The sequence below is a fragment of the Patagioenas fasciata genome, chromosome 5, assembly GCF_037038585.1.
Source record: "Patagioenas fasciata isolate bPatFas1 chromosome 5, bPatFas1.hap1, whole genome shotgun sequence".
In the NCBI taxonomy this organism is placed as follows: Eukaryota; Metazoa; Chordata; class Aves; order Columbiformes; family Columbidae; genus Patagioenas; species Patagioenas fasciata.
In genome coordinates, this window is record NC_092524.1 from 3,369,702 (window position 1) to 3,386,600 (window position 16,899).

The 16,899-nt window shown below is 42.0% G+C and overlaps 2 protein-coding genes across 3 annotated transcripts in view; both read left to right on the plus strand.

Annotated features, from left to right (window-relative positions):
- The first annotated feature begins 221 nt into the window (after positions 1–221).
- On the plus strand, positions 222–5,547 carry FGF19 (fibroblast growth factor 19). The gene is made up of 3 exons (XM_065839828.2): positions 222–826; positions 916–1,019; positions 3,737–5,547. The coding sequence occupies exons 1-3, from the start codon at positions 601–603 to the stop codon at positions 4,067–4,069; spliced, it is 663 nt and encodes a 220-aa protein (XP_065695900.1). The 5' UTR covers positions 222–600; the 3' UTR covers positions 4,070–5,547.
- A 3,972-nt stretch (positions 5,548–9,519) lies between these two features.
- The window catches only part of LTO1 (LTO1 maturation factor of ABCE1), a 28,022-nt gene continuing 20,642 nt past the window's right edge, over positions 9,520–16,899 (plus strand). The window contains exons 1-5 of one of the 2 annotated variants that reach the window (XM_065840082.2): positions 9,520–9,646; positions 11,308–11,413; positions 13,054–13,124; positions 14,004–14,121; positions 14,459–16,796. In XM_065840082.2, the coding sequence (XP_065696154.1) occupies positions 9,585–9,646; positions 11,308–11,413; positions 13,054–13,124; positions 14,004–14,121; positions 14,459–14,527 (426 nt within the window). In that variant the 5' untranslated portion in view covers positions 9,520–9,584 and the 3' untranslated portion in view covers positions 14,528–16,796. Of the gene's footprint in view, positions 9,647–11,307; positions 11,414–13,053; positions 13,125–13,738; positions 14,122–14,458; positions 16,797–16,899 lie in introns of those variants that run through there. The other variant, XM_065840081.2, reaches the window with a different exon arrangement.

A 16,899-nucleotide genomic window follows, 5' to 3' on the forward strand; every position in this document is an offset into this window, starting at 1 on the left:
CGGGGCTTGCGGGGTCCTGCTCTGCCCGAGGCTCATTTCCCTTTACCGAGGTGTAAAAAAGGTGTGAAAAAGGCGAATTATCCTTCTGAAAAGGGAAATAAAGGATGGGCAGGGGCTAAGGCGGGTTGGCTCCCACACCTCCGCATGGCGGCGGGAAGGGTTTGGATTTACACCCGCCCACCCCCGGTCCCCTTCCCGGCGCTCACACCAGGGCAGGGGCTGCGGGAGCGGCGGTGCCGCCCGTCCCGTCCCCTTGGGGACCGCCGGGTGTCCGGCCCCGACCCGACGGGGAGAGGCACTGCCGGAGACTCGAAGGAGGGAGAACTCGGAGGTGCGGATGGGGAGGGAGCGACTTCAGGGTGTCCCCTGCGACATGATGTCATCCGATCAATATTTTCGGGGGGAGTGACCGATCCCGACCAATTCCCGCTATGAAATGGGCTCTATATTGGAGCTGGATGCAGCCGAATCGATCGGGCTGATAACGAGAGAGCTATAAAAGGCCGGGGGGCTGGCCCGACGTACAGTCCCGAAGTACAGCGCAGCCAGCGCACGCAGCGCACGGCTGCCTCTCCGCTCCCCTCCGCGCCCCTCCGCGCCATGGAGCCGCGCCCGGTCGCCCTGGCGCTGCTCAGTCTCGCCGCCGCCGCCGTCACCGCCGTCTCGCTGCCGCTGCCCGACGCCGGTCCTCACGTTAACTACGGCTGGGGGGAACCGATCCGGCTGCGGCACCTCTACACCGCCAGCAAACACGGGCTCTTCAGCTGCTTCCTCCGCATCGGCGGAGACGGCCGGGTGGATGCCGCCGGTAGCCAGAGCCCGCAGAGTGAGTACCGGAGGCGGCGGGACGAGAGCGGGGTGGGATGGGGACGGCGCCGCGGAGTTAACGCGGTTTTTCCCTCTCTATCCCCGCAGGTTTGCTGGAGATCCGCGCCGTGGCCGTGCGCACCGTGGCCATCAAGGGCGTGCGGAGCTCCCGGTACCTCTGCATGGACGAGGCGGGACGGCTGCACGGGCAGGTGAGATGCGACACTCCGGTCCTGGTAACTCAGTCCCGAGGGAGTTTTCCAGCCCGGCTGCCGCGCTGAAACGGCCGACGAGACCAAAGAGCTGCCTTTCTTTTAACTGCTGCGGTTGGCAAAGGGTTAACAAAGCTTTCAGGTCCCCACCACACCACCCCCACCCTCTTTTCTCTATAGGACCGGTGATTCTTGTCACTGTTCCCGCCTGAAAGGCCGTCAGGATTATTAGGATTCATCAAGGGACATGATTTAGAATGCGAAACGTGTGTTGCGTGTCCCCCGTCAAAATATATTGAAAATACAGTGCAGGGTAAAATTGCATTTATGTTCAAAAAGTTGAATGACCTGCTGACACCGCTTTGCCAAGTCACACTTTTCTCCTAGGTATGTCAGGGTTAGCTGGTCCTCGTCAGCGATATAAACTTGTTTTATAAGCCACATGAATAAGCTGCCAACTCTAGACTTTGAAGGGTAAGATTTAGATTCAATCTATAACTGAGTTATGGGAGCCTGAGTTTCACAGACCGACAGCTTTTTATTATGCCATAGTAAAGATACAACTTGATTCTGCTTTGATTACTCCAGCAAAATTCCTGCTGATTTAAATTGGGCAAGGACTTGGCCCATTGTCAAAATTCCAAGTATCTTTAGTAGAAACAATACTGATATACTAATGTTTTTGAACGTTTGTATAACATATATAGCTTTTCTGGGCTAGAACCGGTCGATGCAGTGCTAACGTGCATAGGTTTAGATGATACGGCAGGTCAATTATTAGCTTGATGTTTTAATGTATATCCCTAGCAAAACGATCGATGAAAACAAAGCACAGCCTGGATCCTGCTCCCATCAGAGCTGCCGGCTGGACTTTAGCAATCACAGAATTTTAAAGTAGCCTTCATATAACACTGTTTTGAAGGCATATGCATATGCCTTGACTGAGATTGCATTTGTTTGTATATAGTATTAATTGCAGGGTTTTTTTTTCTGAAAATACAATGGCATGTAGCCATGCATTGTGTCTGCATGTTGTGGGCACCTGCTGTCACTCTCTGCCCACAGCCCGGGCTGGCAGCTCTGCAGGTAATTCTCTGCCTTATCAGCGCTGCACTGAGGAGTGGAGGAACAAAAGGGCAAACGCGGCATCTGGGGACTTGAACTGGGCAACCACTTGCACTCCTGAAACGTGACCTTTTTTAACACTGGAAAACTAGTGACGAGGGTTGATTTTCGAATGTGCAGCATGCCATGTTCTGTAGTTTAGGGGAAATTGTGTGACTGCTTAATACACTGACGTACTATGAATTCCTCCTGTGAAAAAGATAACTTGGAAACACTTCAAGTGCATTTGGTACTTGTTTAAAAAATACACGAGAGACAATTCCAATGAAATTAAGAGATAATTATATACTTGAGGCATGGAGGTGAAATCAATAACTTACTTGTAATGTGCTAAGAAGCTTTTTTATTTCATCATCCTTGTTAGTGAGACTGAATTTTAGCCATACATTTGTATCATAGACACGTATTTTTCTGAGCTATAATGTGTGTAGAAAGATAAATATTGTGTAATTTAATTTGAAGAAAATGCCTTTTTAAAAATTACTTGATTGGTTTAAAAAGTGCTTTTATAAGACAAGCAAATGCATGCACTTAATTGCATGCCGTATTATTAAGGATGTTTGAGAAAGGACTGAAGACTATCAAATATATTCTCCATTCAGACAGGCAGAGCACTCATATAAAGGCACTTTTATCACTGCAGCCTGAGACATAATCAACAATTGTCTTTATTGACTGTGAGTTCAACCACCTGTAGTGGCTGAGCCTGAAATAGCACCGGAGTTGAAAGAAATACAACGCTTGTGTAAGGATCTGGAAAGGTCTGACCTGGCGATGCAAACTCTTAATATACTATCCGTACACTATATCACAACTGTAATTCTACAAATTCATACCTAAGAGAATACATTCTTCTATACAAAATCTTAACGTGCTGGTATCAATTTGACAGTTCTAACTAATGTGCAATGAGCAAATAACATTGCACTAACTGGTCTTTTGTAATTTTAGTAAATGCTGAGTAAAAAAAAAAAAGAAAAAGACAATTACCTTTTCAGTATTGTTTTAGTGACTGGCCATATTTGCATAAGCGCTTGCTTTGTGCTTGCTCCAGACCTCATCCTGAAGCCCTTACACAGGCAAAGCTCTAACAGAGCTGGAGTTTTATAGCTGAGGATGGTTGGGTTAGCTCTCGTGACTGCAGCTAAGGACTGTCAGCAATTAAAGGCAGTTTATCTAAATGAGCACTGGCAGCTGAGATACTTTTTCCCTGTGCTCAGGACCAGATAAGTGTCATAGCTGTGGAGAAGTACACATCCAGGATTCAAAGCTTATTTGATGTGATGGATGTGAATTAAGTTCAGGAGTTCTGGATTAGGTCTTTTAATGGCCTCATGAACCCAAATGTATACGATACTAAGTGTAGGGGGGGTCCATGAGAATAGAATAGAATAGAATAGAATAGAATAGAATAGAATAGAATAGAATAGAATAGAATAGAATAGAATAGAATAGAATAGAATAGAATAGAAAGGAGAGAGACACCCACACTGACAGCAAAGGGAAAAGACTGGTCACATCACAGGTTTATGTTGTGAATACCATGAGTCTGGTGGGTGTATTTGTAATTCTTGTTCCTTGCTGATGTTCAGCTCAGGTATTCCACTGAGGATTGTTCCTTCGAAGAAGAGATTCGTCCGGATGGCTACAACGTATATAAATCAAAAAAGTATGGAATATCAGTGTCTTTGAGCAGCGCCAAGCAAAGACAACAATACAAAGGCAAAGATTTTCTTCCGCTATCTCACTTCTTACCAATGATCAACACAGTGCCCGTGGAGTCGTCAGACTTTGGTGAATACAGTGATTACAGCCAGGCATTGGAACCAGAGGTGTACTCCTCACCCCTCGAAACAGACAGCATGGACCCCTTTGGCATCACCTCCAAACTGTCGCCAGTGAAGAGCCCCAGCTTTCAGAAATGACTCTGATCACACGCACACACGTGTTTTTAAAGAAAACCTGCAGAATACTGCAAGTTTTTAGTTGCTCATGTAGGGATATTTTTGAACTCTTTTGTATAGTTCAGTATGGAGCCAGCCTTTCCCTTGCGATGTGTTGGAAGAGGTGAGTGCCCAGAGGCTACTCTATAGTCTGAAGAATTGCCTACCCATAGTTTTATTTGGAAAAGAAGGATTAAATAAGAAAAAACTTAGCAGCTTCATCAGAGTTCCTCCATTACCATGGTGATGAGAAAATAATCACAATTTTTCTACATCAACTTCATTACCATGTATGTTCACCTGTCATTTCTGCTCGTAGAAGCAAATGCAGAGACTTTTTCCCAGTCACAGGAAGGTTAATGATCTCTTCAGAAGCCTTAAAGACAAACATTTGGAACAAAACACAGTGAAGGAAAACCTAGCAAATGTGGTTACTCAAACTAGAGTTAACGCTGCTTCTTGAAAACCTGCTGACAACGTTCTGGGAAAACTTCCTATTGAAAGCATACCACTGAAAAAACAGTTCTGCTTGTATATTGTGCTTTTTCCTCCCTTAGGAAATAAGGAAAGAAAGGGAAAAATGTCTTCCTTCCCTTATTGCTAAAGGGTACTTTGGAAAACTGGATCTTTGATTTCTTTTATAGGGTAATTTGTGTTCACTGTGGGATCAGCATCATCCAGCAGGGAGTTCTCATTGACAGTGAGAACTCAGTGTGTGGTTGCAAGAGTGCACAGAACTAGCATTTAGCAGATCAAATTAATATTGAAATTAAGGTTCCGTTGTATATAAGCATGCGTGTCATTAGCAAACAGAGAGAAAAACTGAAAATGGATCATGTATAGGTCAAATCAGTTGCAAAATAGGTTTTCTGTTTAACCTTCAACCATCAGCAATTCTTTCAAGTCCCTCCCAGGCTTGATTCTGCATCAGTGGGAATCAGGGAAGAGACAGTTTAGTGACTTGAATGTCACAGAATTGGGCCAGTCACACTGTTGTTCTTGCAGGAAGGGATTACGAGTACCTCGTGGCCAAAAAGCAGATGTCTGATGTCTTCACTTCTGTAAAAATTGGATGAAGGAGTAACCAAGGTGAAACTAAAGGAAAAAAGGAGCAATTCAAGAAAAGGGTTCGGGGATTCTACTAGTTTCCAAAGGTTCATTTATAATAGAGATTTCTATACCAAAAAAAACCTCTACTGGAAATACTGGTGTTCTTCTGACCTAGCACTTCATATTTATAATTAATTTATTAAATACATACATCTGTTTATTTTGTTACTGTTATTTATGCTCAAAATTCTATTTATATACTCCTGAAGGTGGGTTTTTTAGTTGTAACAAATTTTGTGAAGTTTTGTAATCATGAAATTTTAGCAAACAATAGCTTTTAAAAAATTCTGTGCATTATCAGTAGTGTAATGTGTACATTTGCAATTAAAAAATCATCTTTGACACTGAAATCTGGTTGACTCTCTTGTCACTCCTTTAGCCTAGAGACTTCAAGGAGCTTTGGCAAACTGGGGCACCATGTAAAGATGGTGGCTCTTGTGAAGGTGATGAAGCTGAGGTACCACAGGCAAAGACATGGAGGCACAAAAAGGGTTTTCCTAAAACTGGGCAGTGAATGCCAAGGCTGGAATTTGAGTGTCTCTGCTGACAGTTACTGATGAGCTCCAGGTGAAACAGCAAGTCTAAGAAAAGTATTTCTCTTATGGAAGGGTTTTGGAAACAGCTCATCAAATGTTGACCTTGGGATGCATGAAGGTCGCTCCATCTAGTCTTCAGTTATTATTCACTTGTTAAAACAAATTACTGAACTCAGTTTTAAGCTGTGTGAGTGTGCTCTGGTGTTTTCCTCACATTCCTCATCATTCAACCATAGAATAAAATCAGAGTCATCCTTAAGATGATCAACCTTAAGATCATGAAGTCCAACCATTAACCCAACACTGCCACATTTACACATCTTTTAAACAACTCCAGGGATGGTGTCTCCACTGCTGCCCTGGGCAGCCTGTTTCAATGCCTGACAGCCCTTTCAGCAAATAAATGTTTCATGATATCCAACTTAAACCTCCACTGGCACAACCTGAGGCCATTTCCTCTCATCCTATCACTTGTTCCTTGGGAGAAGAGACCAACCCCCTCCATGCTCCCACCTCTTTTCAGGTAGCAGCAGGTCTAGGACCACAAGTGCTGCCCACAGGCATCATCAATTACACTTTATCTGTGATAAAGCAGTCATGGATTTGCATCTACTCTATAAAAAAAAAACCCTGCTGTCATTAAAACCTATCATCCACAGTGCTCTGGCAGCAAAAGAAACTGAAGGTTTCCGCTTGGAAATGTCATGAGTCATGGGAATTGCAGATTTCTTGGCTGGCAAACGTCTCCCATGGTGTTTCCCATTCTCCTTCATGCCGAGCCATTGCCACACATCCGGAGGACTCCTGTGCCTCGGGTACTGGGAAACGTAGTCCTGATTGTCATGGTGTTGTAACCCCGAAGTTGTTCATTTCCACTCTTGATCAAACGCAATATTTTATTTAACACTACATATCTTTCATGACACTTTTCTAAATAAAAAAATTAAAAATTATAATTAAACAACAGCAGCAACAACAAAAATCAAACCCAGAAAATGAAATAAAATAAATACGAGCTTTCAAAGTTTGGCCAAAAATCCACTTTAAGTTTTCTGCTAAAAAAAAAGTAGAGTTTTGATGGGAAACGTAGCAAATAACAGAATTCAGAGGGTATGCTCTTTGTTTTAACCAATGAAAGGGTTTTTTTAAGTAGATGTAGTGTTGTTGTTTGTGAATGTTGCTCCAGAGCGCAAAGATGAGCAACCTTGCATTTGTGCACAGCATCTTGAGCTCTCCGGTGCCTTTATTTGCTGATGCCTTTGGGTTTGCTTCTTCCGCCAGCAGCACAGGGTTTCTTACTGCAACACTGTGGTTAGAGATGGTTCAATATTTATTCAGATGGAGGGAAGAATGCCAGGAGAGAAATTACCCACACCGCTTCCTGCAGCGCTTCGGTTTTCCTTGGAGGTTTCCCATCCAAGCTCTGACCAGTTCTGGCTGTTTTGCTTATGAAAATCTGACAAAGTGACAGCTTAAGGTGGAAGGATTACTGGAAAATGCTTTTTCTTTTCCTTTTTTACCATCAGACACCTGACTCGGTCAGGAACTCGCTGTGCAAAGCCTCAAAACACCATTGCTGATGGTTCTGTGGGAATGTAAACACCAGCACCACCAGTCACTATATACGTCCCAGTTGATTATCGTTTCTCAAAGACAGTAGAATTGCAGCGCTTTCATTTGAAGGAGAACATTTTACAGCCCTAAAAAGGTTTTTAAAGGTCAGGTGTCAAATGTCTCCTTGTGAAGTCTCGGTTAGAAGCTGTGATGTGCAAATACGAGTTGTTGGAGTAGTGGGAAGGCTGGAGGAAAGGAGATACTGGGTATCTCCATTTCCACTCTAGGGAAGTGTGAAAAGCTATAAATCTTTTATTCAACAGCCATAGTATCAACTTTACCTCTGCTCAAAGCACCGAAACTGTGTTAGTGAAAAATTTGAGTCCGCTCTTTCTACTTTGTATATGAATGAAGACACAATAAATCAAGTAAACGTGCTTTATTTTCTCAAAAAGATATGGAAGCCAACCCTCCTTTTGGGCAGCTTCAGACGTGATGAGAGCAGAGATGTGTTTCACCTGGAAGTGAATGGGATTGCAAAAAAGACATCACTGTGACTCTGAATTTGGGGTGAATTTGTGACAATCTAGAAACACAGAAAGTGATGAAACTGATGGTTGAAGGTGTGTAAGAATGCCCCAAAATGAAACCAGTGTTTTGCAGTCTTCTTGCCAGGACATTATTACATTTTCAGCATCTTTCATCAATCTCACTATCTACTGAGATCAAAGAACTTGTTTTTTATTAGCTTCCAAAGCAAGATTTAAATTGTAGAGGAAACCTTCAAAGACACTTTGAATTTCCATTGCCCTCAGTGAACAATATGTGTTTGCTTGTGATTGTGAGGTTGTAGAGCAGGTAGGTGTCCACACCTGGCAGCCTTCAGTGATTTCATGTGAGATCCAGTGATATCAAAACTTCAAATTAATGCAGAAAATGAACTGGCCAACTGACAACAGTCACTCTGTGTAAATCAGTAAAACCTGTTGCGATGGAGCGCTTTTAATGAACTGTGATTGCTGCATCTGCTTGGCTAAACCTTCAGTAGCACGACTTCATTTCCACTCTTATGCAGTTTTATTTTGTCTTTAGACCCATTTCTGAATTTTAAAGCCGTCTTTTCGAGTCCTCTGCCCTCCTGTGTTTGATTCAGAGGATAACAGAGCCCCGTGCCCCTGGATCAGCAAACTGCTTTGTTATACCCACACCCACATTTTTATTGAGTGTAAGTATCTGGAAAGCATTAGCATTAAAATGTATGTTTATAAATTAGTATAAATGCTTTATTTTTACAGTGTTTGTCTGTATACAATACATAAATATTGTAGAAAACAGTCTAGAATGGCACACTAAAGTTTGGTTTGGGTATTTATATGGAAAATATTTACATTTTGGGTATATACACCTAAAAAATACACTACTTGAAAGTCAGAAATGTTTCAGGTCGATGCAAAACTGGTTTGTACTGGACCCCAGGACTAGCGGGGCTGGAAACAACCCCCCCCAACTCACTCCTTGCACTTTGTGTCCATGAACCATCTCCTGGGCTGCCTGCACAAGTTAAACCACCCAGAAAGTCAAGAAATCAGACAAAATAATTCCTCGGTAATATATATATATGTTTTTCCAGTACCATAACTTGTGTTTTCATAGGAAAAAACCCAAAATTGATCCTTCTGCTGCGGCTATTTTTTTTCCTGCTCCCGCTTTGGGAAAAGAACTGCAACGCCTTTCTCACATTAAAGAAAATGTTGAAGATAAGTTGGAGCTGAGAAGAAAGCAGTTTCATGTTCTCCTGAGCACCATCCGTGAACTTCAGCAAACCCTGGAAAACGATGAAAAATTTTCAAAAGCTGAAGAACCTCAAGAAACTCAGATGGAAACAGAGACTGAACAGCAGATATAATATGAAGACTACTGACTATACTATTGCAGAATATCCAAGTGTCTTCACTTTGTATTGAACTCAACAGTAAAAGAGATGAAACCGAAAAATAGTTTTCTGCTGCTTCCGCGCATTTTTATACAAGCACCGGGCTCGCTGCCGGAGCGGACGGGACTCGAACCGCGGTTCTCAAACCACCGGCGGCGCTCGGGCGTCCCCTGATGGGCAAACGCCTCTTCGGCGAGGGGCGGGACGAGACGAAGGGGGCGTGGTCAAGCCTCAACGAACCACACCCCCCGCTGCACCCCTACTGGGAGGGGGTGACGCATGCGCACTGGCCCCGCGCTCTCCGCGGCCCCTCCGGCTCGCCGTCCGTTCCCGGCATGCCGAGCGGCGGGGCTGTGAGGGCGCCATGGCGGCGGCGGCATCCGCAGGCTCTGATATGTTTGACGAGATCGTGATGGCAGACGAGAGGTGAGGGTGGTGAGGGAGCCTTGGTGGGGCCCTCGGGGAGCGGGATTCCACCCAGGGAACGGTCGGTCTAGGTGGGGAGAGGGGCGCCTGGCCTGAGCTCCCACAGTCGGCGGAAGGAGCTGAGAGGAAAACCTGAGGGGCGAAAGGCGGGTGGTGAGCCTGAGGAATGGCGGGGGAATTCTCCCCTTTGTTCTTGATGAGATGAGTTTGCTTGATCCAGCACAGCGTTGCCAGCCGGGAAGGGAGGGGGTTGTCCCGCTCCACTGAGGCGGCCTCACCTGGAGCACGGAGTGCAGGGCTGGGCACCACAGGATAAAAAGGATGTAAAGCTACTAGAGAGTGTCCAGAAGAGGCTACGAAGTTGGTGAAGGGTTTGGAGGGGAAGCCGTATGACGAGTGGCTAAAGTCACTTGGTTTGTTCAGCCTGAGGGCCGAGCTCATGGCGGCTACAGCTTCACCAGGGGAGCAGGAGGAGCAGGTACTGCGCTTTTCACAGAATCCCAGAATGTCAGGGGCTGGAAGGGACGTCAAAAGCTCATCCAGTCCAGTCCCCCTGCCAGGGCAGGAACACCCAGCTGAGGTTCCGCAGGAAGGTGTCCAGGCGGGTTTGAATGTCTGCAGAGAAGGAGACTCCACAACCCCCCTGAGCAGCTTGGTCCAGTGTTCTGTTACTCTCACTGAGAAGTTTCTTCTCATATTTAAGTGAAATGTCCTGTGTTCCACTTTGTACCCATTGCCCCTTGTCTTATCCGTGGTTGTCACCGAGAAGAGCCTGGCTCCATCCTCCTGACACTCACTCTTTACATATTTATAAACATTAATGAGATCACTCCTCATCTCCTCTAGGCTAAAGAGCCCCAGCTCCCTCAGGCTTTCCTCATTAGGGAGATGCTCCACTCCCTTTTCTTTAGTGACCAGTGACAGAACCTGAGGGAATGGCAGGAAGATTTACCAGAGGAGGTTTAGGTTGGACGTTAGGAAAAGGTTCTTCACCCAGAGGGTGCTGCACACTGGAACAGGCTCCCCAGGGAGGTGTCATGGCCCCAAGCCTGACAGTGTTCAAGAAGCATTTGGACAAAGCCCTCAGACACACGCTGTGAATTTTGGGGTTGTCCTATGCAGGGACAGGAGTTGGACTTGATAATCCTTGTAGGTCCCTTCCAACACAGGACATTCTGTAATTCTATGATCTTGGCTCTTCCGCTGTGTGGGAACTTGACCCGGAGTTGGGAGCTTGCAGTTATTCTGATGAAAGTACTGCACTGGATTGTAGAGTGTGTCGTTCTTGGCAAATTGTTTTAAACTGGTTTAAAAATATCACAGTGGTGGTAATTGCATCTTAATTTAAAACAATGTCATGTGATATTTCTAAATACCTACAGTTGTATTTTGGAGATGATGGAGCATGTTGGGTATTGGAACTGGCTGCCCAGGGCAGTGTTGGAGTCACCATCCCTGGAGGGGTTTAAAAATACATGTAGATGATGTTTTTAGGACATGGTTTAGTGCCAGTGTTGGGTTAACGGTTGGAGTCAATGATCTTCAGAGTCTCTTCCAACCAAAATGATTCTATGGTTTTGTTTCTGTGAGATGCTTGTGTGCAGTGTGCGTGTGATATGAAATGAAAACAGGTGCTAAAATTGGTCTTTCTGTCCTTACAGGTTCCATGGTGAGGGATATCAGGAGGGGTACGCTGAGGGCAGTCACGTTGGAGTTGTTGAGGGAAGAAGGTATGGATTGCTGCACGGTGCCAAGATCGGTTCTGAGGTAAATGGGAAAATACTTCAGAATCACAGTGGTTTTGTCATTAGAAAATAACTGTTACGCAAAGCCCAATGTGTTGGTAGTCTGAGGCCTACTGTAGACTTATAGAATCATAGTTCTGTGTATTGCTGCACTCACACAATGATGTCCCTGCATCAATAAGGCTTCCTAGAAATGAAGGGCCTGAAGAGTGCTGGGGAGGCACCTTAATTTGTCTCATATGTCCAGCTTGAGTTTATCACAACATGAAGTGTGTTCAGTGCTGTACAGTGTAGTTCCAGTGATTTTGGACATGAACTGGGTTTTTTCAGCTTTGATGGGAAGCTGTTCCACAGGATTCATGGCAGTCCTTAATTCAAGTATAGCACCACAAATATAAACCTGTTCAATCTATTGAAGACCTTTAGGTGATTTGGCAATTTGCCCTTTTGATATTTTCAGGTTTCAAAAAGTTGATTGTCTGCAGAAAGAACAGTAGCAGTGGTATTAAGTCCCTTAGAAGTGAAAATGGTAACCTGTCAGATTCTGAAAGGATGGTTATTGTAAAATTTTTGTTTGCATTTGAGTGTGATACAGATATATACAGTGATGAAATATTTTCTTACTTATACTACAACTATGTAGTTCCAAGATGAGTATGTTAAACAGCAGCCTCCAAAGCTGGATAGTTATGTACAAAATGGTCCTAGACAGACCGTAATAGAGAAGTACTCTAATCTGCTTATATTGGGGGAGCTCCTGAGGACAGTAGGACTGTAGATAGTGAATCATGTTAAATGAAAGAGCAACTTGGGTAATCTTAGACCTGTCAGCCTATTTTGTGTCATGGGCAAAATGATGATGCTGATCTGATACTGGCCTTGCTTGACAGAGAATTAAAGCAAGATGTTATAATTAAAGGATGTCTGTTTTCAGACACATCGCTCAGGCAGGATTAGACACAGTGTCTACTTGGGCTCAAGCACAAGATTAGCCCTATGCCCTTGTGGCAGACCAGTACTAATTAAGCTGAAGAGTCAGTGACTAAGTGTCCAAGCGCCAGGTGTGTTTTACCATTGTAGCTTGTTTTTGCTGCAGTGGTAACTGCTGTGTTTGTCAGTTGTCTCCATTTTCCTTGGGTCTCTAAGGAGTTTTGAGGCATGCAAGTTGAATTTGTGTCAAGAAAAAATTAACTGGAAGCCTCACTTCAAATATGCTTGAGCACTTAATGGGATGGTAGGTTCCAAACCAATGTGTACCTTAACAAAAATAACTAACAGCAAACTGGAGCTACCAAAGCATCTTAAATAAGTTAATTTTCAACTGTCTCCCTACTGCCAGACTTTAATGAAGTTTGGGGTTCAAAGCACGTATGGCTAGTGTTTTGCAAAATTGCTTTTTATGCTGCCTTTTAAATACTTTGTCCTCTAATGCTAAATAGATTCTTACAAAAAGTTTTCTGTCTCTTGTACTGTGTAATACAGTTAGCCCTCATCTGTCCTGCCCTCATTTACTGAACTTTCCAGCATAGAAACATCTTTGTATATCCAGTGATTTGTTTCCTGAAGAATGGGATACAGCGCAGTGCATCATTTTTGTTTGACTATGTATACTATATATTTTGTTTTGTTTTTTTTCCTCATGACATTCTTATAAATTTGCAGATTGGCTGCTACCTTGGGTTTGCACTGACGTGGCAGTGTCTGCTCCAGAGTTGCACAGATGAAAAGAGCAGGTAAGATTAAAAAAATAAAAATACTGTTCCTTTAATACTGTTTCAAATTATAGTGTCCAGTTTTGTCTCTTTCCCAATAAAAAAGACATACTGAAAAACAGAAGAAAGGTGAACAGAGGGCCACTGGAATGGTATCAGATGCTGGACCATCTGATACTGAAAAGAGGAGAAGGGAACTTGGTTTCTTCAGCTTGCAGAAGAGAAGACAGGGGAGATACTGAGTTGTACCACATCAGGGGAAGTTCTGGATAAGGTGGATACACGTTCCTTGCAGAAGTGCAGAGTAAAAGAACAGTAGGCAACTTTCACAATTTGAAACAAGTGGTCCAGAGAGACTCTAGAAGCTCAGTTTTTGTAGATTTTCAAAAACTGATTGGAGATGGCGCTCAGCAACCTTATATACTGAAGGTGGACTAGGTGACCTTCAGCTGTCCCTTCCAACCTACGTTTTTCCATGACTTCCATCCTTTTATCCATATTTTTTTGTTCTGTCAGTTTTGATCAATTTATCCGGCAAAATTACCGCCATACTGTCAGCCATTTCAATATGTGTTTTGGTGAGGTTTTTTAGTTGCGTTTCTTTATTTTCCTCAGTCATCTCATTAATATTTCTGAAGATTCTTGAATATTTATCAACTTTTGGCAGTTAAAAGGGAAACCTTAATTTGTCAGTTGTGCTGCAGCATAATTTCTGATTATGGCTTAAATATGTATCAGAGACTCTCAGCGAGCTAAATGGGTGAAGGATGAAAGGCTGGTTTCTATGCTCTGAATTATTATATATTAATCTAAATATTAGTATATTTTTCATATTGATGGATTGAAAAAACTTCTGTAGTAGGCTCACTGTTTTTTTCTGTTTTGATTTGATTTTTGTAGCAAAAAGATAAAGACTCTGGATTCATTAATAGGGATGATTCAGAAATTCCCGTATGAAGACCCCACTTATGATAAGCTGCAAGAAGATCTGGAAAAAATCAGAGGAAAATTTAAACAGGTTTGTAGGATTAACTTGTTATTTTAGCACAAGAAGAGTATTAATTGCTGAAAATATTTAGTCTCTAAAGCTGCTCAAAACCACTGCATTTGCGCGGAGGAATTATTGTTCTCCTTTTGAAATCATAGCAAAATACTTGAAGTGAATTAAGTGAAAATACTTGATAGTTGAAAATTCCTGAACGGATAGCAAATGCAAAATAAAAGTACCTTTTAAAAGGAAAATTGAAAATATTATTTGACAATTAATTAAGAAGAAATGAATAAATCAGGAGTTTTGTTGAACAATCTTATTGGAAAATAGATGCTTTGATTGGCTTCTGTGTATTCTTTTTTAGGTTTGTTCAATGCTAAATATTCAGTCTGATTTTAGAATGGGTACTGAAAGATCTTCATTAACATTTTGAATATAACAGATGAAGATAAACATGGATGACCAAAGAAGAAACATTAAAAATCCTAGATAACTGGAAAAGTGTTTATCTACTCTTATTTTAAAGAAAATCAAAATAGTGAAGAGGTGCTAAATATTAAAGGGGGAAGGAAAAAGCATTTACCTTGCATTACCTTGTTAAATGTCATTTAACATTTATTATCTCCAGCTTCTATTTATGGTCACTGAAACACCAGTGTGTAAACCTGATAAATAGAAATACATGCTTTCATTCCTCACTACCCTTGCACTGACAGATGAATTCCTCAAAAGGAAAACAGATGCTTTTGCAAAGTTTCCTTATTTAAAGGGTGTATGTTATTTAAAAATCTGTGTATGCAGATCATTCAGTTTACACAATGTGTAGATATTGTAGGTGAAGTAAAATATAATGAATTGCTTGCAGACTTTGCAGGAGGGAACGTTTTTGTGCATAAAGGGTAGAATGACAAATGAAGTCAGAATGTGAAGGAGAAAGATTAATATACCTGCTCATAAACCAGCTCCACCTCACCAAAAGTGAGTGATGAGAGAAACGAGACTACCAAAAGAGTTCTGCTACTGACATACTGTATTTATAAGTACCTTTTATGAAGGAATTGCTTTTTATGGCATAGTGTGGCTTCATAAAGAGAGAATTGGCTACCATGAGTATCGCAAGCTGTACACAGGGTAAATTATCCTTAATAACTGGCTGCTGGGGTATTTTGTTTGTTTGATGGTCTTACATGTGCAACTGTTCAAAAGACTTTGTTCGACATGGTGAGTGTCAGAGCCACCTAGTGGAGATTGTTGTTGTGTTGTGTAAGAAATGGATTATAAGAGCTCACAAATACTTATATACCCTGTTTCCCCAAAAATAAGACAGGATCTGATACAATTTTTGCTCCAAAAGATGCTTACTTTTTTACATGTATATCTGCCTGAACACTATTTAAATTGGCTTTTTAAATGAACTGTAAGTAGGGCTTAGTAACTAGGGCTTATTTTTGGACTAGGGCTTATATTTTGAGTATACTCAAAAATCCTGGAGAATCATGCCAGGGCTTATTTTTGGGGAAACAGGGTAGATAAAAGTTGTTAAAGAGTACAGAACATGTGCGCATTGTATGGGTCTTCTAACTATGTGCTGAATTTCTTTGAAATAAAGTAATATTGAGGTAGGATTTATTTGTAGCTTGTTTTGTCACTTGAGACCTTGAAAGGGACATGACAACATCGATGGTCCTTTCATTTAGGGCAGTTTGATTAGGCTGGCTTTTAATTGTTATGCAGCTAAGCCACCAGGAACCAGAACCAGCACCAAACTGCATGTACCTGAAAATAGAATTAAAATAAAATAGCATATCCTGTAGTCTCAATAAATAAGGTAGGCACAAAAGAAAAAAAAATACGTACACAAAGAAAGCTAATTTGACTTTATAATGACTTAAGAGAAATCCGAATTTGAAAAAGTTATCTCTGCATCCACAATGCAGTTTATTTTTGCAAATCCAAGTATTTTACCTGTTTACTTTGAATCAATGAAAGATACGGGATATTCATCTGTGATTGACTCAAAATATTTTTTGTTGAAATCCGTTAATTGTGCTTTAAATAAATTCCCCTTGGTTCTCGATCTAAAAAAGGCAGTTTTGTTGTTCTTCTGAGTGATTGTACAAGGAGAAGGAAACCCTGGAGGCCCAAGTATTCATGTTTTGAGTGTGACCTTTTTTGGAATCTTTGTACATGGTTTACAAAAATGCGTGTGAAAGCAAGGAAAGGGATGTGAGAGCTCCAAGTGTCTGTGAAACGTTGGATTAAGAGTAGTGTATGATACATAAGTCGTATGCAAAGTGCTACTGTAGAGATTGTGTTGAAAACAAAGTTGGTTTTGTTTGACTATGGAGAGAAAGGATCTTTGCAGGTCAAGCAGTTCATGACTGTTGTTTTGAAAATTGGTTGGTGGCTAATTTTCTTGTATTGCTTTAATTTTATTTATAACAATTAAATTAATATTATTACAATAAACTATAAATATATATGTACATGCACATCTTTAACTGTAAAGATTATAGCAACTAGGATTTCAAACTGGGATTTGCCAGGTTTAGAGTTGCCTGTTAGGTCTTCAATTTAGCTCCATGTGTGTGTACACACTGATGGAGTCTCTTGTTCTATGAGTCTATTTTTCTGAGTATATTCTGTCTCATGTCTTGTATGGGCCTGATGGTGTTGATTAAATGAGGTATGGTTAAAAATGCCGCTGGATTATGTAGTCGTATATTTTCTTCAGTGCCAACTTCTTAAACTGTTTTCTTCAACAGAGTTGTTGGGTTTTGTGTGATGTTCAGGGCTGTAACAGTG